General features: G+C 28.2%; 1 protein-coding gene across 5 annotated transcripts in view; it reads right to left on the reverse strand.

Moving 5' to 3' along the window:
• Positions 1 to 17,814: 17,814 nt before the first annotated feature.
• Positions 17,815 to 25,431, reverse strand: part of LOC142324692 (synaptic vesicle glycoprotein 2B) — a 241,801-nt gene continuing 234,184 nt past the window's right edge. For all 5 annotated transcript variants that reach the window (XM_075365602.1, XM_075365595.1, XM_075365618.1 and 2 more), the window contains 3 exons: positions 24,254 to 24,413; positions 19,592 to 19,719; positions 17,815 to 18,294 (listed from right to left, as the gene is read on the reverse strand). In XM_075365602.1, the coding sequence (XP_075221717.1) occupies positions 18,239 to 18,294; positions 19,592 to 19,719; positions 24,254 to 24,413 (344 nt within the window). In that variant the 3' untranslated portion in view covers positions 17,815 to 18,238. The remainder of the gene's footprint in view (positions 18,295 to 19,591; positions 19,720 to 24,253; positions 24,414 to 25,431) is intronic.

The following is a 25,431-nucleotide window of genomic DNA, read 5'->3' on the forward strand; positions in this document are numbered from 1 at the left end:
TCAAGATGTGGTGGGTTTTCAGTCATCGGTTGTAAAAGATATAATCCTATCAGTGGAAACAGAATCCTAAATTTCAATTCCATTTTGGTAATATACAAAAAGAATTGATACTTTATGGTATATTTTGTTAAATTTGTTTTGATGTCTATTTAAAATCTTTGAATTGGTTGGTAAATAAAATACCAATATGCAATTAAAAATATACCGCTTTCTAGGACATGAGGTATAATTTTTTTACAGAACGAACAGAAAAAGTCAGTTTTAAATTATGATTAAATTGACAGATTAAGGATATTATATATATATATATATATATATATATATATATATATATATCCATATTTTCACTACTACATTTCTTATGAATGCATTTATGTCCTTTTTTCATTAACTTCCTACTTCTTAAAACACATATTTCAAAGTAAAATTTATATAATTTCATAATTTTTACTAGTAACAAAAATTTTTAGTTCCCTACTAATTCTAGGGAATAAATTTAATGCATTTCTTACTTTGTACACCATATTAATTTTTTCTTAGTAACGTATATAAACCAATGAAAAGAAAATTATAATTTGTTATAAAATTGACTTCAAAAATAATCAGGTATCAGATTGCTGCACATGACTAAAGTTCAAATTAAGTTCTTTGGTTTTATATTATTGCTTTCGGGTAATTTACATTTAAATTCATCATTGATTATCCTCTACTTCAGTGATTCTGAAACTGTGCGCAGCGGCCAGGACGCACCGATGCAAATGCCACGAGTGACATTCCCATAGGTGTACTAATATTTAATGAACTCAAAATAAAACACATCTCACTGAGTCTTAAGTAAGACTGAAAGGACCTAACTAAACAAAGGAATTGAACTAACTACCCATAGAAGGTAAAAGTGAGTTCAACACACAACACAAAACATAAAAATATTACACGGAACAATAAGAACACAGTAATATTGAAACAAAACAAAACAAAGGACAAGAACAACAACAAAAACATAATTAATTTATAAAACAAAACATCAACAAAAACAGAATATAAGAGAAATCCAAGCAGAACTCTGGATCCCTTCAGCAATCATTTCCTTTACTAAGTACATATAAATCTCTCCACTATTTGGCCTGGATCCTCCAATTCACACAGAGATCCAACACCGACCTGATAAGCTCAAGCCGACAGTTGGTCTCCGAACGCATTAACTTGTACTTCGAAGACTCATAAAGAACATGGTAATTGTCATCCAATTGTCCACACTGAGGACACATCCCAGAATTTACTAGGTCGAATTTCTCCAGTCTGTCCCTAAAAGCACCATGGCCGGAAAGAAATTGCGTCACATATTTATTAGAGTGCACCCAAGAGGCGTCCCACAAACCAACAACATTTGGAGAGAGATCATGCATATAACACCCACCATCTGTCTCATTCAATCTGGCCTGCCACAATGCATTGTAATTTTGTTCAATTTTTGGAACTTTATTCGAAGTCAACTCACCGAACTTCTTAGCAACAAACCACTGCTGCTTCTCAGACAATCAAGTGTATCGGTTTCACGCCTGCAATCACCAAGACTGCCTCCTGTGAAATAATTGGTAACAACTCGTTACTGTTAACAATATTAGATTCCCTAAATCTCTTTCTGCAAGGAAAAACAAGCACCTTTTGAAGTCAACGGAAAAAACATCAGCTTTTATAAAAAAACTCCAACTATGGAGAAGAAAATTGAATGATAATACAGGCAAAAATTGTTTTTTAATATTACAGCAATTTTTGACGTCAAATGAACTTGATCTTCCTCAACATATAAAATTCATGTTAGAAGGGCACTTACCACAGCTAATTATCTGGTTTGAGAAATACTTTCAAAATCACAATTTTGATAGGTTTGCATGGATTCAAAATCCATTTAACACTAGTACCCCATCTGAATTTATTTCTGCGGAAGAAGAGAGTTATCTTGCAACAACAGTTTGAAAGCAAAATTTGGCAGCATGGAATTGAAAGAATTTTCGATTTCAATAAAAGATGAATATCCCCTTCTAATTGATAAGGCTCAGTGGATTTTAATTCCATTTTCGATGTCGTATTTGTGCAAAGCTGGGTTTTTGGTTGTAGCTGTAATAAAAAGCAAGTATACAGCAAAAATCAGCGTGAAAATGAAAATGAACGTGATCGTGTCTAGTTTAATTCCTCAATTAGAGAGAATGTGCAGTGATTTGCACTCTAATCCATAAAATTAATTTTTAATTTAATATTAATAAAGTAAAAAAAATTTAAATAATGAAGATAGACGAGTTTTATTTATTTTTATCTCTTACTTACGAGTAGTCATTCTTTTACTTAGAGTAGGGCATTATGGAAAAACTTTAATTGAAAAAGGGTGCCACGATTTGGAAAAGTTTGGGAACCACTGCTCTACATATTGTAAAATGACCTAATATGCATGCACTAGCAGAAAAATTTTGACAGAAACTAATGAGGTTATAGATATCTTTGAACTCACAATAATACTGAGGTCTTATAAATAACAAAACAACCATAAACATTTAAAATAACTGAGTCCTGCTTCTGGCAATTTAATTTTATAATAATATTTATTATTTTGATTACATTTTATAGATTTTTATTTTATTTTAGTAAGTTATTGTAATAATTTTCATTTGTGATAATTTAATTAAAAATATTTATATATATTATATGTATATTTGCTTTCAGTTAATATTGTTTTTAAAATGTAATTACAATAAAATATATTACTTGAAAAAAAAAACTTATATAAAAATATATTATGGAAAAACTTTAATTGAAAAAGGGTGCCACGATTTGGAAAAGTTTGGGAATCGCTGCTCTACATATTGTAAAATGACCTAATATGCATGCACTAGCAGAAAAATTTTGACAGAAACTAATGAGGTTATAGATATCTTTGAACTCACAATAATACTGAGGTCTTATAAATAACAAAACAACCATAAACATTTAAAATAACTGAGTCCTGCTTCTGGCAATTTAATTTTATAATAATATTTATTATTTTGATTACATTTTATACTTGATTACATATTATATTACTTGAAAAAAAAAACATTTTACCCCGTTTTCTTAATACTTTTCTAATACTTGCAACATGATTGAAAAGGAAAAATTACAGTATTAAACAATAACAAGATAAAATTATTCTCAACCTTTTTTAATTTCTTCATTGTATTAATTTTTAAAAAAATCATGGTAATACTCAGTTAACAGCAGTTTTTAATATTAACTAATATTATAATATATTTTCAAGGAAGTTGGTACCATAGTTTAGAAGAGGTGCTGATTGTGAAAGAAATTTTCACTTTGAGTAAAAATGTGAAAAAATTGTTCAAGTTAAATTTATTCAAACATGAGTATTCAGCATGTATATTTTCTGAGCTTGTGTGCTACGGAATCATTTTTTTATTTATGCATTTTACATCATACAGCTAATTTTTTGGCAGTGTTAATAAATTTTTAGTCTCTATTGATGTACATACTAGGAAACATGAGAAGAGAAACCGTTTTTCTATGCTTTCTTCTTGACTGGGAAAATATTTTGTTGTACGACATACATCTGTAGAGCAAGATCATAATGCTTAACATACCATCACCTAACAAGTAACACTTTACTTTGTCGATCACAAAGAGTGGTGGTTGTATAGCAAACATTTAAAACTCTTAAGAGAAAACAGTTTTAATCAGAGCTCATATACATCAAATACTTTATATGCCTCATAATCACTAATATGACTGGAATAGATAATGTAAAGAAACAAATATACTATTTCTGTCATGAAACACAATTTTAAACAGGAAAATCTTGTTTAAAAAAAACCGTAATAATCCATTTCTTCAATTGCTGTAAAAATTCAACACCTAAAACCATGCATCACAAATATAAAATTTGTTTAAAAATATAAATTTTGTAATGAAACCAAACCAAGACTTTTATATTAAACATTTTTTAGTATTCAGTAGCTGAAGATGTATACATATCATGAGAGGCTTTTTGATCTTAGCTATTTAAAATATTTATCATAAAACTTAATTTGATTTGTCATTGAAGAACTTTGTATTTTAAATTTATCAGCACAAAATACTACATAAAAATAAAAATAAATGTATTATGTGGTCTACTCTCCCCACTGAAAATTGTTTAAATCTCACTCTCTCTCTCTTCCCCCCCCCTCTCTCATTCTCTCTCTCTCATTCTCTCTCTCTCTCTCTCTCTCTCTCTCTCTCTCTCTTCCCCCCCCCTCTCTCATTCTCTCTCTCTCATTCTCTCTCTCTCTCTCTCTCTCTCTCTCTCTCTCTCTCTGTGTGTGTGTGTGTGTGTGTGCGCGTGTGTGTGTGTGTGTGTTTTGGAGATGAATCTCAGGATATACAATGTACATTTTCAAATTATAAATACTTTAATAGAATGCAAGATGAAAATATTTGCAATTTGAATAAGAAACAAAAAAGCAATGATGTTTCCTGGAAAAAAGGAAAGATTTAACAAGTAAAATAGTTCAGATATATACACTAGTTATATATTTTCTATTGCTAACTAGACTGAGACATGCAGTCTCTAAACCATAAGTTTCTAATACTGTAATGATCTACTTCTTCAATTTTAATATTTCTCTAAAGTAAGAGAGAAACTCTCACAGTTGCAAAATCAGCTAATATTTTGTACCATTTCAATTAAATGATTCATTATTGTTTCATAATATGATCATCATCATTTGCTCTAGTCCTTTACCATTCTCTTCTACTCCTAATTAAACATTTGACTACCATCCATAATTTATTTTAGATCATTTAAGATTTTTTAAAATATTTTTTGCACTTTTTATTGATCCTTCTAGCATTGTTTCAATCAACCATTGTTCTAACCCATTTCCCTTCACATTTCTTTTTTTATTTCATTCTTAAATTTTCTACAGAGCTTCTCTTACCTTCATCCTTTCTATTCTTGTTTTTTCTTCTTTCTTTCATTTTGTCCAGTCATCTCTTTGGTAACTTATGCCTTCTTTATTCTTCTTCCCTGTTCTCTAATCCTCTTAATTTTTTGTTAGTTTTAAAACTACACCTACAGAGATCAAATTTTGTACACCTTTTTATCCATATGAATTTTTAACATAACTGCAACTATTTGAATATTTATCAAAAAATCATCAATTTTTTTAAAAACAGTATTTTTTTCATTTTTACAGTAATTTTTATTTAAACATCATCGTTTTATGAAATTGAGTGTGTATATATATATATATATATTCAATTTCATAAAACGATATATATATATATACCTGATACTCATCTAAATATAACTGAATTATAGACTTTTCTTTACATTTTTATTAATGCACAAATTTAGGGAATAATGGCTAGATTATGTTTGTCTTTTTTTTTATTTTTAGTACAGTAATTATTTTTATATATGCTCTACCAGCCACGCTTCGCTGTGGCACATTGTGGTTGCATGGATGAGAAATGAGAAACAAAACAAAGCATACATTTCATAGAAGTTTAATTTTGCAATACTTGTGGATATACAATATTTTTTTTGTTTTTCCACTGTCTACGTAGATATAAAGGCTATCTGGTTTGCCGACTCGGGAACACGCAACATACAGTTGGCCATGTGAAAAGCAATCCGCATCTAAATCTAAACCACACAATTCTAAAGATTGACCTTGAGCTTTATTGATTGTGATTGCAAATGCCAATCGAATTGGGAATTGCAATCTTTTAAATTAAAATGGTGTATAGGTCGGGATAATAGGTATTCGAGGAATGAGGACATCTTCGCCTTTGAAAGGCCCCGTTAAAATCGTTGCTTCCACTAAGTTGTTCATCAATTTCTTAACTGCAAGTCGCGTGCCGTTGCAGAGTTTTGGCTGATTAATATTCCGCAACAGAATAATTGTCATTTTTTGATCGAACAGTTGCTAGAATCAATCTAATGAGGAATGTTTTCCCAGTTCCTCCTGGCGCATCCAAGAAGAAGGTCCCCCCAACTCCGGGATTTATCATTTGCATTATGCGATCATAAATGCCTTTCTGTTCACGCGTTAATTTGGGAATGTTTGATTGGACATATGACTGAAGATCACCAATGTTGTACTCTGTTCACGGCGTAAATCCACATCAAATGAAGCAATCGCAGCTCGGGTGGCTGCTGGCATTCCCAATTGACTAAGAACTTTATTTGCAATTGCTAAGCACTTGTTTTCAATAATCAAACGGCGTTGATTTCAGATGTTAATAAACTGCCAACGTAAGTAGAAGTTGTGCTGCTTCAGTATACAACGTGATTCTCGAGTATGAATCTACTAATGAATTACGGTCTCCAAAGAAAGAAAGAAGAATTGAGAAAAAGGTGAGATTTTGATAAAAACGCGATTCGTAAAAAAATTACACAAATTTGAATTATTTAGAAATAGTTTAGCGGTGTATTATGTCTTTTGGAAGAGAATTCGGTTATTATCTTCGACAACGCTTCTTATCATTAAAGGAAAAGAATTCCAGCCATGTTATAGAAAAACAATGATATCAAAATGTGGCTTAGTTCAAAAGGAATAATTTTTGAAGAGGTTTAAGTTAATGTTCAATTATTGTAAAGGATTTCGCGTATTAAAAGTAATTATAGTCCGAATAAAATTGGTTTGACACACAACGCCATATTGGTAAGTCGTGTTTTTATTCGGCTCCTAACGAATATGTTTGCCGGCCTCCGTGGCGCGAGTGGTAACGTCTCGGACTTTAATCCGGTGGTTCCGAGTTGGAATCCCGGAAAGGCATGGCATTTTCATACGCTAGAAATCATTCATATCATCATCTGAAGCAATGCATAACGGTGGTTTCGGAGGTTAGAAAAAACAAAAAAAAACGAATACTTAGTTGTGTGGTTTCACTGTTACTATTTGTGAATTTTGTTCTTTGCTTTTACATAGCAAAGAACGCTACATGACCAAAAAACGATTGTTTGGTCATATATATGTAAAAAAATAACCTAACAAAGGATTTTTTGGTCATTATGTAGGGATATTATTTTTTGTGTATTTGGTTATTTAGACTTTTTTTGTTTGCGTAGTCTTAAGCCTATCTAGGCTATAAGAAAGTTGGGTGTTTTAATTTATTTACTGTAAGTCATCCTTCTTGATGGCTTTTCTTTTTGTTTTGGTGGATTTTTTTTTTTTAATAAAATATAGATATTTTAGCTGTTAAATATAACTCAAAGAAATTTGTTACTTAATCAGTAGTGATTTTGTTTACATTGGCAACGGCCATACGGGCTCTTTGTGATTGGTCGTTGTGTTTGACAGCGGCCATCTTGCATTGATCTGATTGGTTTTCCTTTGTTTACATTTCCAAATTAAAAATGTACAAATTAAGAATAGATAAATAGATTTATTAAAAATAGATGAAAACAATCTTTGATGCGGGTTATATATCGTGCTAAAATTTGAGCTCAATCGGGTGCAGAACATTTTGAGTTTTTGATGCCATACACAAATGAACTTAACATTTTTATATATATAGATTAATTGTACACTTCTAAAATATATATACTCTTATTATAATAATAAAATATGTTTAATGTTTGTATAATCCTGGATAACATTTAAAGGAGTATGTCTCTTGAATTATTGTTCAACATGGCCGCCATTTTGTAATTTGCAAAAGGTATTTAAGCTAACTTAAATACCTTTAAAGGTAACTATTTTGCTAACTTTAAAATTTTATTGCAAAGATGCTTACAAAATATTCATATGATTCCTCTAACCAAACTTGATATATAAATTTTTTATGTAAAAATAACAAAATGACAGACAGGGGGAGAACGAAGGAGAAATCCCATTTTTCCTAAGCATATTACTTGTTTAATTTTACAAGCAGAATCTGAAAAGTATAGCCAGCCCACACAACTGATGTGTTTATCTTACATACTGTTGTTACCTACAAGTAACTACAGAAAACCAACCTGCAGTTTCGTGCATAGCAGCATTTAAATGATTAATTTGGTACAATCACCTAGTAATATTCATCTGAACTAGGTGGAAGCAGATCATATCAGAAAATATTAAATCATAATTTTCAATGTTCAACTTCAAGAGCTGCTATCTTTTAGGATACCATACTGAAACAGACTTCAACTAAATTGATACAACAGAAAGAACCACTGATCATATTTGAAAGGATTCTGTACGTCACTACGTATATCTTATTAACGTAAATTATGGTATTTTATTTGATAAAATGTGTTTTTCTTTAAGTTTACTAGAAACCTTCTTCCTAACAATATTTTATTATTATATTGAACTACATTTATTAATACATAAAATAAATATAAAAATAAAAAAAAATTAAAAAAAAATTTATATTAAATAACATATTAACTTAAGAGTTATATTTTAACTAATAAAGAATTTTCTTTTCCAGTTTTCTAATTATTGTTTGGAGTGACAAAAATAATCTATATTACAAGTAGCATTTCTAATTAATTTTATTTACCTGCTGTTGATGAAATACAATTAAAATATTGGCTTTATTTTTTTTTTTTTGTAAAAAAGATAACGGTCAAGCAACATGTTCAGTAATGGTGAGATTGCAAATTCAACAATTGTACTATTGAAGTTAGTTAGAAATATTTATTTTTAGTTGCTCTCAAGAAGAAAATTGAATAACAAATTTTAAGAGAATAGATTATAGTAGTTAATATTTCATAAAAAACCTTACAAAATGTTTAGGAAAATGCTAAACTACAAAAAAATCTCATCATTAAATAATTATAAAATTAATATTTAAAGGAATAATAGGAGGTAATTTACCATTTTACTATATCTATGAAATAAATGAGTAGTAGTCTTGAACAGACTCAGGCTGACTGTGAAACATGTGATTTATTGAACCCCAATCACTAAAGTACACTGTCTAACATTCAAAGTGGTATTAAAGCAGCTAACGTTTTTACATTTTAGTTGCTTTTTATTGGTCTGTATGAGTTAACCAGACCAGGTCGATGGAGTTGCTTTATAGCAATGATCTTTCTTGCAAATTGGTTAGAACAAGGTGAAACTATAGTAGGACAAGTAACTGCAGGTAGGGTTTTTTAGTTTTACTTTTGTTCAGGATAGGGAATTTAAATACTTAAAATTGTCAAGAAAACAAAAACAAACACTGATTAATAGTAATACTATTTGTTAATTTTATAGAATGAAATACAAGACAAACTTAGAATTTATCAAAATTATGAAACCTTTTTAAACTGTTTTTGTAGTATTTAAAAAAATCATTAAAAATAAATTCATTAACTTTTGATTTAAAATTTTCATTAGTGATTAAAGAATCACTAATAGATAATATAATAATGTTATAATTTTCTAAAATAATTTTTACAAAAAAAAATAAGTTAGCAATATTGTCATTTATTATATTACAATTTCTTAAGCATTAACAATCACAGAATTAGTGAGAGATCTAAGGAGCTCTGAAAGTCTTGATATATGATATTCAATGAATTCTATTAAACCAGTTTTAGCACCAATAAAAAATGGTTTACTTTTTTTACCTAACTTACTTTACAGGAAATAATAATCTCCCATAGAAAGAAATAGTTTATTCCCCCTTACAAAATTAAAATATATGAAAAATTACTGCATTGCATTAGAATACCATACATAAACCATTTCCTTTAAATTTTTTAAATAGGGGAAAAAATTAGAGTCATTTACTGATACCACCCAACTTGTATTTGCCCAGTAAAACCGTAAATCATTCAGTCACACATGTATACCTAGTTTAAAATGAAGATATATCATCTATATTCCTTTTAATTATTACCGTAATGTGTAATGCTAATTTTTTCATAAGTGTAGGGCTACTTAAATATAGACTACAGTTTTTATAACAATAAGAAAAAAGAAAATGTAAGTTTCATGAGAATAACTAGTGAACAAGGTCATCTAAATATCAAGAAACAGCTTTAAAATTTAAATCAGATATGTACAGTTACAAAAGTATGTTTCTTAGAAAGATGTTTTAAAATTCATAAGGCAGTAAAAATAATGATTATAGTAAAAGCAAAAATATAAAAATAGATACACTAGTAAGTTTTGACTCAAAAAAAAAATTATGAAGAAAACTTTAATGAGGAAAGAAACAAGTACATTCAAAAGAAAAATTAATTAGGTGCGTTTTTTTAAAAAAAAAGAATTCTGTTATATATTATATACGTTACAAAAAAATAATTACATCATATGTTTATTGTTTAAACTTGCAAAATTTTAAATAAAGAGAATAATATCAAGCCATATTAAGTGATTGAATTGTCTTATCTTGTATTTCTAAAAAATATTCATAAATTGCCATAAGATCTAAATGGTCAAATGGATTTTTATTCAGTGATTTTACATTTTTTTGGCATAAAATTGTAGAATTTTAAAAGTTAAATTTATGCAAAAGAATATAAAGTTTAGAAACCTAGATACTAACTCCAATCACTTGCATCATGTTCATTTAAATACAAAAGAAGGATAGAGAAAAGTTAATTACAATTATTGTTAACATTTTTTCATGCATTTTTTATTCTTATAAATTTAGTTATAAATTTTGTTTCTATTTATTTGTTGGTTGGTAAGTAATGACAAAAATTAACAATTCACTGAAAAAAGAAAATTTGAATAATTTAAAAAATAAAACTACAACCAAAACAAAAATTATCAGTTTTATGTTTAACAAAAATAATAAAAGTAGAAGATCAAAATATGATTAGCAATAATCTAATATAATTTTTTTTTTTTTTAAATTATCAAAACTAAAATAAAAATGTTAGTATATGATAAATGTTTACTCACTAAACAACAGATAAACAGAAAAAGCTTTTATATATCTAAAACATGTGGTGAGTGATTCATAATCAATGTCCAGAAAAACTACTAAAAATAAATTGATGAAAATTTTTATACATGTTCTTTTTTTATGTTGGATAGAAGAAAGCTCTGCCAGCTACCATCTGCCCATACAGACAATAGTATTGGGCTCTCACCAACTAAAACCTCTCCCTCTTAATATATCATGCTCCGACACTTGCCTTTTGGCATTACTCAGACACATGTTGCACTCGCCATGGGACTTCAGACTAGCTCAGGGAGTCCTAGATACCTCAACAGTAGATGACTGCCCCTGAGGCACCCAACTAGCTCTTTGTCCAAGCTAACTCCTTCCTACTTCTACAGAGCATTTTTCTACTCTTGGTCCTTCTCCACACATTCTTCTTGCATCTTCGCGTGTAGGACTGCTCTGAACCAATTAGCACACAACCTCCATCCAATCTCGCTGCATAACATAAACTGCATCACCACCTCCAGGCTAGAATATTCCTCACCATCCGGCCTATCTATCAGCCATCTCAAACACACAAAATTACAGTTCTCTAAGAAGAACTGTATCTTGTTCTTCTTACAGTAGAAGACAACACTAAGAGAGGTTTTTTGAAATTCTGAGTTTAAAGGATTAAAATGGATTTTTTATTTTTTTTAAACCTGGCTTTTTTAATTTGTGGGTAAAAAATGAAGATATCAACTTGATTTTTGATGTGTGTAATCTTCGGTAAGTAGCTAAAAAATCAATTTCTATTTTTTTTTTTGAAATTCCAAGTTTAAAGGATTAAAATGGAACAACAATAAATTTTACTGTTTTTCTTTAATTTCTTGACAACAAATGAAGATATCAATTTGAATTTTTGATGTGTATAATCTTCATGTAAATATCTAATAACTTACTAATCGATTTTTTTGAAATTTGACCTTGAAAGAAGTAAAGAAAGGTAACAAATTTTTTAAAATAATTGCAAATTTTCCCCATTTCCAACTATACTAAAGAGATATTCACTCAATATTAGATCTTACAAATATTCTTAAAGATCTAAAAATCACTTTTTTAACAACATTGGTAGCAGCACTGGTGGCCAAATTCAGTACGTATGAAATACCTGGGTCTAAACTTGATTTGTTTTACTATGAAATGAGACCTCAACCAAATCTGTAAGTTATCTCAATAAATTTTTATATGCTTTTAAAGGTATGAAGTCCTTTTTGAATCAACTGGTATATAAAAGCATATAGGGATTGTTTATAAACTGATGTGTTGATATTAGTTATTCTGTTGCATATAGTCTAACAAAATGACTGATACTCCCATGTACTCCCATTACTACATTCAACAATGTTTCAGAATAAAGTATAGTAAATGATCACCAACAAGGTAATCTATCTATTACTGGAAAAAAAGAATAGAAAGCACAATGTTTGTGCAAAAACAAATGTTTTGGAATATCTCTCATATTAGAAAAACAAGTTGAGCGTGTCATCACTATTAAGATAGTCCAGGTAAATAAATCGGACTGCCTCAAATAGAGGAAGATAATAGTTCATTCTCATACAAAATGGAGCTTAAAATTTCTAGCACAAAATTATCTGATGAACACTTTCCAAGAAGTGAAATTGGCCATTCAGTAACTGAAAACACCGAATTGATATGTTGGCCACCAAGTTTAGACTTAACATTTTCTGGCTGTTTTTTATGGGATTTTGTAAAAGAGGAACCTTTGTTCCACCCCTCTCTGTTGATGATATGACTAAAAAAATGTATCACTCACACAGTTGTTAGTGTTGAGTGTTATATGCTTTTACCTGTTTGGGATGACTTGGATTGCTCCATTGATATCCATCATATGACTTATGGTGCACACTTGTAATATTAAACTTTAAAAAATTTACTGTAAAACCATGTAAGTAATAATCACCATATTTGAAAAATAAATCTTTTACAGATCATCAAAAATTTTTATTTTCTTTGTAACATTTTGTACACATATAATCTTTATGTAAAGGATGCACATATAAATAAGAAATAAAAAGCTAAATTTTTCATCATACAATGAATGAATTACAATGAATTGCAATGTTCAATGAATTACCTTTCTAAAGATTATCATTAAATATTCATACAATCTGTATACAAAATTAAAATATATCTTCCATTTTTTTTGGGGGGGGGGGTTAATATTTAGAAAATAAAAATAAAAAATCAACTATGGAGAAACAATGAAAAATTAATATATATCCTGTATTAGTAAAGCCTACAGTATATCTTAAATTAAATTCAATATTAAATTATTATTATTATTACTTGACAACCTGAAAAGCAACAACATGCACAAGTGGACTATGCATATCCTTGAATGTAAGTATAATGTGTGATTCACATCAGTTAATTTTCTCTCTTTTTTGACTGCATCCAAATTATAAATTTATCTACAGAATAGTCCCATTTACTCAAAAAGTGTTAAATTACCTTAATAACAAAAATCAATTTTTTTCTTTACATCTTCTAATAATGTATATATATATTTAATATTTTTTTTTTTTTTTACTAATAAGCATGTAAGAATTCATTGACCCTGCATGCACACATTTTAAACAAACAATTCAAATTATTAAAATTTTAATTGCTCATTTTTAATTAATGGAACTTATTCCTCCAAAGGGCCTTTTGAGGTTTAATATCAACAGTTTCTTCAATGGACACTGCTACCAAAGTTATAAATGACAACTGCTGTATAAGGTTAGGAAACCTTTTTAATACATAACCAAATAAAATATCCAATCTATATTTTGCTTGTTTATTTAATGAATTATTTTAGTTAAGTATAATATGTTTGTAAATATCATATTTTCAAAGGTATTTATCAAGATCTTGGTTTTTATATGCTATTGGTGAATTCCACCTATAGATAAATAAGCATTTAGTTTTCCATTATAATACTATTTACTCCAATTAACATTGTTGAAATTATTTATTCATTAGTTGCTATATTTGTTTAGTGCTTTTTGTTACTCTGTTTAAATGATTTTATGGATTTTTTAATATGAAAGTAACCTTTTTTCCTGAAAACTTACCAGTTTTGTAAACTGTTGGTTGTTTCATGTTATTGTTATATATTTGCTTTCACTAGATATATTTCTGAATTTATTCTATATTTTATATGGCATGTTTATTAGCTAGGATAGGTAGTCATTAGCTTTTCACAAATATTATATAGCTTTGAGTTTTTCAGACCAATTATTGGGTGATAAAAGCAATTTGTAACACAACTATATATTCATGCTGTGGGTGATGATTGGAATGTACATTGCTTGAAAAGTTTTATATTTTATAGAAGAATTTCTTTTTTAAATTTACAAGATTTCAACCTTTAATGAAAAGGAAGATGAAATCCTTAATTTATTAATTGGGTGGTTGATATAATTTTTAACAATCTATATTCTAACTGATGTCTTCCACTGATTTGTCTTTGACACTTCATTTACTTTCAACTAACTCACACCTGTAGCATGGCTAGTTGAGTTTTTATAAAAAAACAAAGATTCCGTATTATTATCCATACACTTCATAATACTTTAAATTAATAAGTTACCCAAAACTTAAGAGATGATGAAAAAATATATTAAATAAACAGGCACTTGTAAATTTCCCAGTACCAGAACATTTGATTTTGCATTATACCACAACACAAGAATATGGTATATAGCCGCAGGTGGCTGGCTACGTGACAAAGTTATGAAAAATGCATGTTCATTTTCATGTTTACATTGAAAAGAAACAAAATTTATCTTTTTCATCGCAAATGTTTAACTTTTATCATGAATTATATTTTTAATCTATTTTGTTGCCATTTACATATGGATTTCCAAAACCAAGGACCATTTTTATGTGGCCTGACTTTTATAATTTAGGTTATATTTTTTATCGGCTCATAATTTTTTAATAACATATCAATAAAAATAAAAGTGCAGGTTAGGAATCAAACCAAATAACTTTAATATCCACAAAAACATTTAATACATGAATATTTGAACAACTTAACATTTAATAGTTGAAACATTGGAGTACAATATTTTTTATTTGTACAAATATCTCAGTTTTGATATGCCCACATGTCCATAGAGTTACAAAAACTTAGCAACCTCCAAAGTGATTAGTTTTGCTTGTCTTGTTTGCAGTGTAGAGTTTTTGAAGCCTTGTTTTTAATATGCCTCAGGGTCCCAGTTTCTCAAGTTTGGGTCTGCTGGATATAAGCAAGCCATTCCCTGACTTACTGTGCTTACTCAGAATTGTAGGATTTGTTTAGTCAACAGCAGTGTTCTTCGTCACACACCATTTATGGAAGTATAATATCCTTCATTAAAAAATATTATAACAATTAATATTTAATGTAAAAATAAAACATATGCAAAGATTTAATTAAAACAAACTTTGTGTGAAAGGACAATTTTATTTCCCCCAAAAACCAATACTGGAACAGCATTCCAGCATCAATGTACTCTTGTAAGATCTGCACCTTTGTTTATAAAATTTGGGAAAGAATTTCCAGTTCTAAAAAAATACTTTTTGATTCCTAAACTTCACTGAAGATAGAAAGTTTACCTTTCTAGGTTACATTACGAGAATGATTTTTCTTGAGGAAAAATACTTTTTGACAGCATAGATTTTGTATTCCAAGCTGGATGTTTTACATTATGTAAAAGAGAATTTTTTCAGATAAAATTCAGTTTTTCTAATCTGTGTATTACTATGCCAAAGATTAAAAATTCTGTAGTATACTTCAGGGATTATAATTTCCGTAATTTAACAATATTTTCTATAAATTCAGTAAATAACTTCTAGCTTGCTATTATTGTAACTACTACAGAACAATAAAATGAGCTGATCTAATGTTATGTGGTAAATCACTTTGAAGCCCATTTGCTACCTTTGAATCATGACTCTATTTTTATTCTGAACACCATGCCAATCAGGAAAAAATAAATTATGGGATGAGATGTTTTACCATCACATATACATAATGCTTTAACTTTTTAAAGCATAGTAAAAAATTCTTACCCCAATTTCATGAATTCTTAAAGCTACCCTCAAGTGTAACTTCAATTGTTATGAACTGCAATTTAAAATTTTCAGGATTCATAAAATTTCTTTAAATATTTTATTTAAATATTAATAATATTTTCACATTAGTAAATAAAAATATGATCACTTTAATTTAAGATTCTTGATTTTTTGTGCTTAAGAAAATAAATATTTTTAATGCAATTTATCAGTAGTAGCTAAATATTTTCACATATAGGAAATGATTAATTTTTGATACAGTTTCAGTGTAAAGGATGAGAAAGTTTTAGAACATTTAGAATATTCGCAGGGGTCAACCAATCCAAAGTCCAATGGAAAGGTCTCACCCTGGAGGAACCGCCTTTAGGATCACAGTAACCCCCACGCCAGGTAAGTATAGTTTTAGAGTAGCCGTGATCTAGAGAGCTTTATTTTAATTTTCAATTTGAAATGTACTGAAAGGTTAGAAGTACAATATGTTTGAGAAATTTTTAACTTCACACACACTTTTAAAGCACAATGAGTAGTTTGCAATAATGAACCTAACTTTTTTTTTAATTGACAAATTCTGAAAAAGAACTAATCTTATTATAATTTTATTTAAATATAATTTATTGTTTTTAAAATGTGTGAGTAGAAACTATGGTACTTTAATTATGTGCATACTATAATTATTTATTTATTGTCTATTTATTGATTATTTATTTATTATTCTGCCCTTAGACCAGCTCCTTCCTGACTCCCAAGCTCCTTTGCACATTATTCTTAGAATAACATATAGTTTTTACTCATCATACTCTTTTTATTTCTTCTTTCTTTTTGTCCTCTTTTGCAAGTACACTTTTTTGTAATTCACTGAAGCCAGATGTTAGGTTAACTCAAAACAAGATATGTTTTGAAGTCAGTTAGTTAGATAACTCAAAACAGACTGTTTTGACTTTCAGCAAATCAGCATTTCAGCCATTAGGCGTTGTGGCCGATCTTTTTTTCTGAATTTAAGCCCGCTTTGAGGTTTATGCAAAAAAATGAGGAAATCCAGAACCCTCAAGGGGCTTCAAACTGCTATTCATGATTTCATTAAGAACATTCAACATGAATATGACTCACATAAGTTTATGTGAGTCTTTGAGAACAAGAAGAAACAAGTCCAGGAATGTCAGGGGATATTCATGAGGACCATTTCCAACAACTACTGTAAGGTAAGTTGATGTTATGTATTGGTTGTGCTACTGCATGGCAGATAAACTTTTCAAACACTCTGTATTATTTTTAAACTGAACAGATTATGCTTATAAAGCCTATCATTATTAATTCATAAACCTAAATTAAACAGTTGTAATTTAAAAGACACAAAACTTGATCACATTTTTTTAAATTATGTAGAAAATTATGATACACTAATGAAATTAATCTCAAATCACTGAGAATAAAGAGAAATATTTCTCTAATGTCTGGTATTCTAGATGGAAAAATAGCCCTCTCACTAATTTTCTCAAAAAATTTATTACTCACTCACCAGCATCACAAAATTCCTGGTCGGTTTTTAATTTCTTTTGCCAGTATGTGTGTTAATTTGCTTTGATACTTATAACTGAACCTCAGAATTCCTTTGAACTAGTGTATATATATATATATATATATTAGTTCAAAGGAATTATATATATATATATATATATATATATATATATATATATCCATCTCATTAAACAATAAAATGATATTTTTTAATCATAATTTTTAAATATAGTTAAACTTTCAAAAACAATATTTATTAATATGTACAATATCTTCTTCACTCATCACCTGTGACCAGAATGAACTACTCAAGGAATAAAAATAAAATTAACACCAATGTATTTAAAATAACAAATATTTTATTATCTTAAGAATACATTACACATATTTTAACAAAAAAAAATTACTTAAAACTATTTTATATTTTTATATCGTGTAATAAAGTGATTATACTTTTTTAAACTACCATACTAATTATTCATCTTACATAAAACTTAATTACAATGTAACTTCTATTCAGGATGGAATGGCACTGATGAGATAATATTGTTTACAATGATAATAATGAAAGTGATATTCAGGTGTAGTTTTGTGCTATTTATAACAGAATTGGTAATGTTAAGAATGAGATATGTATAGTATGTATACATTGCTTTTTTAAATGAAAAGAGTCAATTACTGTGATGATGATGAGAATGATGATGAGGATAAAAATAATGATGATGAAACTGGTGATAATGATTGTTTGGCTTCTGCCAGTTAGCCTTGGTCAAGAAAGTGGTTCTCTTGTTGTATTAGGAAGATATAAACATAAAAGGCCACCACCTAAATAAACAAAATTAAAAAACAGTAATTAAAAACAATAAAATTGTAAACATAATAATAAAAATGAGAAGAGATCATCTATAAACATAATGAAGAAAATGTACACACAACTTCAAATAAGTACACTCAACTTCAAATAAGATATGGATGTAAGTTTCAAGATTTAATCGAAAAAAATATGCTTTTTATTATAATTAAACTGTTAGTTTAGTGCACATAACCTCATGTACCATACTTCTCCATAAAGTTAATACTCATTGATTTCTAAATATTTTAATGAATTGTAATTAAAAAATATACCCTTTCAAAATATTTAATTATTTTATATAAGTTATACATTGAATAAATGTTCTGCTTATTTTAAAAGGAATGGAATAATAAGACAAGATTAAGAATAGGCTATCTTATTAAACTTAAAATTCTTCTAAACATGATTACAACAACCACATCAAAATTATTTACATTTACAGACAACAAAATAATAAAACAAATCATTTTTATATGAAGGAAAAAGCTAAAATTGTAGCTTAACAGCCTGACAGCAGCTGATTTGGTTTCTACCAGAGCCACCTTCATTTGTTTCACAATGACTAAGCCATACATTCAAAGTAAACAAAGTCTAGATAATCTGTGTCACCTATTTGCAGGTGGCAATTGATTCTTTCCCTCCTCAGAACAAAAGTATTCATTGCCAGAAAGATAATTCATCATGTACTGAATAATAGTAATAAAATATTACATGCTTTTAACAACTGCATGTTAACCAATTGCTATTAAAATCACTATCATTCCAACTGGAGTGGTTTGGCTAACTGGAATTAATGAATTAATTCAGTCAGTCAAAAAATTTGTCAAGTGTTCCTTAGAAGGCAACAATAGTTTACAATAGCAGAGTGTTTATTTTAGTAGTATGGCCCTTAGAAAACTAAATTCCTTTATTGTGATGTGAGTTTACCTGTAGCTTGTTACAACCTTACATCACCAGGATGATATAAATTGTGTTGTTAATTTGAACCTAACAAGTGATTCTTACATAGAATAATAGACGCTGGTGCCAGTTGGCTCCTTGTTAAATGGAGTTTTTATATCATTACATTAAATAAATTTTTTCCCTAGTCTAAAACTGTTAATTTTCCACATGTAAAAGCATACTACTTCTCCATGCCATGTTGATATATAAAATTTCCACTATGTTATCTACTGGAACAATTCTTGCACTAAACCTTGATAGAAAAAATGTTAATATAAATCAGTGTGAAGAAATTAAATTTAAAATTTTCAACAAATTAATACAAACCAATGAGCAATGCTGCCACAATAAATGTAGGTGCTGGGCAGTATAAGTCAAGTAACATAGCAATCACAATATTGCCAACAATTCCACCAAATCTTGCTGCAACCATTGAAATAGCCACACCAGTTGCTCTTAAACCAAGAAAAACATTTATTAAAATAAAAGTACATGGAAAAAGTTTTTGTTTTGGTATATTATGAGTGTAATAAATTTTAAACTTATATTTCACTTCATAAAATATTTTTATTCAAACAGTAGTTAGTGAAACTATGTATAACTAAGATTTACTTAGTGGTGAAATAATTTTGTTGTTAATATAATAGTCGCTGTTATCTTTTCTGCTAAGATCACTATATTATCTATGTTTAGTACTGCTTACCTTTCTTAGCTTCACTCTTTTAATCGCGTCAACAAAAGATAAAAAAATGAAGCTAAGAAAGGTAAGCAGTGAAATAATTTAATTGAATTTTTGTTTTCTGGGCCCTGTTTATAAAGCTGGACAATTCAAGAGGTTCAGTTGAACAATAATGGTATTGTCTGAAAATCTGGCAACTTTTCAATTTTCTGTTTCATAATCATGACTTTTTACATGAAATTATCAAAATACTCTGATAATTAAGTCAATTTTAATGACAGTTGACAGATTTTCATAAAAAAAAAATCATGGACAGACAACAAAATGTCACAGTTTGTCAAGATAATTTTCGACATATTTTTTTATAAAACCGAAAACTGTCGAAGTATTATTTACAAATTGACGACATATTTTTCAGTGTGTCTGGATAAAATTGACTGGTGAAACCTAACCTTTCTGAATGCATTACTCTGTCTGACAAGTACTGAAAATCCATTTAAGAATTTCTGTTTGTATTTTTTAATGAAGTTAAAGTTAAGCAGAAGTTGATCAAAAAGCAACAACAGTAATGTTGAGTTAGGTAATTTAAAAGTCAATAGATTACGTAGAGTTTTTAAGCAAACAATATATCATTACATATATATATATATATATAAAACAGCAATTGATATATAACAATATTAAAAAAATTATTTTTCTATTTATTTCAATTTCAAAAGTAAGTTACAAACTATTATGAATTAATTTTATTCAAAATTATTAATGTTCATTGTGTAGAATGGGATTATAAACTATAAAAACATCATCGACATACATAGTCCATAACAGGATATCATGTGTATGAATAATGCCATGAATAATTTTATCTTCAAAATCCTGTAAATAAATCTCAGACATAATAGCTGATAATGGAAAACCCACTGGTAAAGTATTTTCCTGAATATAATATTTATCATTAAGTTTAAAGTAATTTTGTTGGCAACTATTTCTAACAATAGTAATAATATTATCAATAAACAACAGGTCTTCATTATTGTGTATTAATTTGTTATTATTTGAACTGTTTTATCTATGGGTATGCTAGGGTACATATTACTAATATCATAAATTACCATGCTAGTTTTTCTCCAATTGTTAAATCTTTTAATTTTTTATCTCCAGTTGTTAAATTTTCCCAATATCAGCTATCATGTCTGCAATTTATTTACAGGATTTTGAAGATAAAATTATTATTATTATTATTAATAACAAACATTCAGTTTCTGATATTTGGACAAATTTTGAAATAGTGGAAATCAAGAAATTTAATTTAAATAATAATAGTAAAGGTTTTGACATTTTGGAGAGATTTTATACATATAAATACAAAAGAATTTCCAACTTGATCAACTTTCGGACAGTATATGACTCTTATACACTCTTATAAAGGTGGCAACAGATGGTAGCACGTTTTAAGATAAAAATAGATATAATCGTAATTTATATAAATTATTTAATTCAATCCACTCAGTAATGTAAGTGGCCAGGTTACATAATATAAATGTTCTACTTATTTTTAATAAGTAGAATATTATGAATTATGTTGAATTTTTAAAAATATTAAAAATTAAATTTTATGAAGTCATATTTATATATATATGTAATTATTTTATATGCTTCATATGCTTTTGTATACATATCATTATAATTTTAATCTTAATTAAAAAAAAAAAAAAATATGTTTGATATGTAATGTTACATAAATATATCTTATATACAACTGATTACGCAGGGTCCTGCAAAAGAGCTTTTGGAATAAAAAATATTTAAAAAAATAAGGTAAGTATCATTTAATTTACTTTTTAATTCTGTACTTGGGTTGTTTAAGTTGGTTTTTGATTATAAAAATACAATATTGTTTTATATATATATATATATATATATATATATATATATATATATACTCTCCAAGCAGTTTTCCAGGTACTGCTGGGTCTGGGTGTGTGTGTGTGTGTCTGCAGGTGTGTGTCCAAATGCAATTACTGCTACCAGCTTGCCTGGCCTGATGTAACTGCAGATGTAGTGCAATATAAGTGTAATTGTACCAGTAAATAAATATACTGAAAAAAACTCAGGTCGACACTCTTGAGGTGTGTGGTTAATTGAAACCCAACCACCAAAGGAGACTGGTATCCACAGTTTAGCTTTCAAACCCATATATAATCTAGCCTTTACAAGGAATTGAACCTTAGAACTCTCAACTTCAAAAATCTGCTGATTTTGCAATGATGATTTTAACCACTGATTAACCTGGCAGGTTAAACCAAAAATAATCATCTGAAAATTTGAATCATTTTACATTCAAAAAAAAGTTTTATGTTGGTCATCTTTAATTTCTCTGATTAAATTTAAAATATAAATTTTTTCATCATTCATTTTCTTTCAGTTAGACAACCCAAACAATTAGGTTAGAAATCATAATAAACATCAGCAATTTGTTGTAGCTGACAAGCAATTTTTGATAATTGACAAGCTTTATAAAACAGTTATTTGTAAACTTTGAAATTTAAATTAAATGCAATTTGCATCTGTCAGAATGACATACATTGAAAAATATCAGCTAATTTTGACAAATGTGTTAGACTTGTCAAGACTTGAATTTTCAGACTTGTCAAGTCTTATCGAATAGGGTGTTGGCATGATCACATCACTGTGTAGATATATATGAATATTTGTATGTGAACTACATACTTATATATACTGATAAATATGAAGTTAGAGCTGCAAAGCTGACACATTGAATAAACAGAACTTAAATTTTCAATATCTTATCTGAGTAATATCTAATAAGAATTGCTTTGAAAACAAGAATTGGTAAGTCATAACTATTTCATTTAATTTCTCAAATTTTTAATTTATTAGTTTTTATCAACTTTTTTACAAGTAGATATTAAAATCATTTTCAAAATGTCATTAACACACAGTTATAATTCATTTTTATCAGATTATTAAGGAAAAATTAATTATTCATCTCTTTTATTTACACCACTATTTTTAAAAATAATTTTGCTTAAATTTGAGAATTATATTACTTTTTTAATTCAGTCGCCAGTTTTTGAATAATCATTCTGCTGCATGTTGGAAAATTATAGTTTATCATAGGCAGCAGTACTGTAATATCACAATCCTTACCTGCAGCACTGTGAAAGGGATTTTATTGCTCAGTGCTAATAATGGCAAAATGACTATAATTTTTTCCAGAGTGCCATAGCAGAAGGGTTTGTGTAATATTTTGATATGTTATATAAGTGAAACAGTTAAAAATTCTAATAAGATGAAGAAATGTCTTTTTTTCAACAAAAATTGCTTGAAACTCATCAAACAGGATGGTGGTTCGTAAATATTTTTGATTTTCGATGCTGTTGCTGAATCCAGATTTTCCCAAGTCGCCCTATGTAAATTTCTAACAAGTACAATTTGCAAAATATCTAATAATAATTGTTTCAAAAAAAATTAACTAGGGTTAGTTAAAAATAAATAAAACACATTTTAGATTACAAAAAAAATGTAATTTAACTAATTATAATAATTAATGGGATGGAAGAGTGCCACACATTTTCTTACATCAAGGAATTACACTGGACACAGGCACCCCTCATTTCCTTCCCCACATTGATTTTTGTGCAATATTTAGATTTTAATGTAGCAATTGCTGAATACCCAACATAGATAAGAAGTCACAAATAAAATTAAAATTCTTTGAGCTTTGGGAGTAAATATTCATCTTTTACTGACATTCAAAATTCAGTTAAATCCATGCTGCTCAATTTCGTTTTCAAGTTATTGTCTCAAAACAACTTAAACAAATTCTATTCTTCTGCAGCAGTAAATTCAGATGGAGCAGTGGCATTAAATGGATGTTGAATTCATGCAAATTACAATTTATAATTTAATATTTAAAACTTAGATATTATAGTTTTGAAAATATTTTTCAAAACAAGGTGAAAAGTGTTCTTCAAAAATCATTTTCGTATCTCAAGGGAAATCAACTCCATTGGAGGTTAGAAATTGTTGTAGCAATGGGAAACATTCCCAGCCTCTGTCTTCATTTATTTTTATATATAAACTTAGTTATATCTATTCGCAATAATAATCTATTCAGTCATACATAATCAAAATTATCAAGTTATATCACACACACAACTGTAATAACTGCAATAAGCATTTGTTAACAGCTGCATCTATATTTTTATTAAAAATAAAATTAAAATAATTTTAATAAATAAACATTAAGGAAAATCAATAAGTTTCTTATAAAATAATGAGCCTACCTTAAATTTGTAGGAAATATTTCAGTTATTAAACAATCTAGTGCTGCATTGCCACAACTAATAACTCCACTGAATATTGCTGATACAACCAGATTCTGTGTTTTATTGTAAATAAAAAACATTCCAATAGCACATAATCCAGACATCATTGTGCTGAAAACTGAAACAGTAATTTCACACACTTTTTATATACAATATTTGTTTCTGCTACATAAGGATTGTTTTTAGATTAAAAATCAGTATATATATTAACAATCATCATATTTATGATCACAATCATTGCATGTGTTAACGACACAAGCTGATGCTATGGAATTCAAAAACAGGTCAAAAACATGTCCTGTCTGTGAAATTGTCAATTAGTCCAAGCTTTTGAGTGCAATCAGATTCTATCTTTCAGTAGTACTTCATTAACGATGTTGATCATCAATCAATATGTGAAGAACAATCAGCAATTTATACATAAACTGTAAAAAAACATCAACACAGCCGAAATTTGTACAGAAAGTTCAACTGTATGGAGAAAGGGTGATAAACAAGGCAAATATGTAGAACTGGTGTCACATATTCAACAAAGAGATGAATACAAATTGAAATATGTGTGATGAAGTAAGATCTGAATGCCTTTCTTTAACCAACATTGTTTGGAACTAGACAGATATTCTTCTAATTGATTGTCTGCCTGAAAAAATACATCTTTTGCATCAACATAGAAAGGTTTAGCAGAACCTTAAAAAACTAATGATATACTAAAACCATTAACTAAAGATTAGCTGATTTGTTCATTAAAGTGTAAGTTCAGTGTATTGCTCAAAACATAGCATAACTGTTGCAAAAGCTTAGATGAGGGATTAGACCATTTTTCATCCAGTCTAGATCTGGCACCCTCTGATTCATTTTGTTTTCTGTAATTTAAGGAACGTTTGATTAAAACACTATTGTTGACCCATGAAGATATACATATAATTGCCACTGACTGTTTAAGGACCAGACAGAAGTTCTTAAAGAGGAGAACAACATCCTTATCTCCTGTTCTTAGCAATGCTTGGTTGTTAACAATCATTGTTGAAAAATATTTTAAGACATATTTTCATTGTACAAATAAAGATTTTAAGTAGCAATAAACTGACATCAGTTTATGAAAGGTGATTAATTAATAACGAATCATTATTAAATTA

Source organism: Lycorma delicatula, chromosome 1 (assembly GCF_047948215.1).
Source record: "Lycorma delicatula isolate Av1 chromosome 1, ASM4794821v1, whole genome shotgun sequence".
Lineage (NCBI taxonomy): Eukaryota > Metazoa > Arthropoda > Insecta > Hemiptera > Fulgoridae > Lycorma > Lycorma delicatula.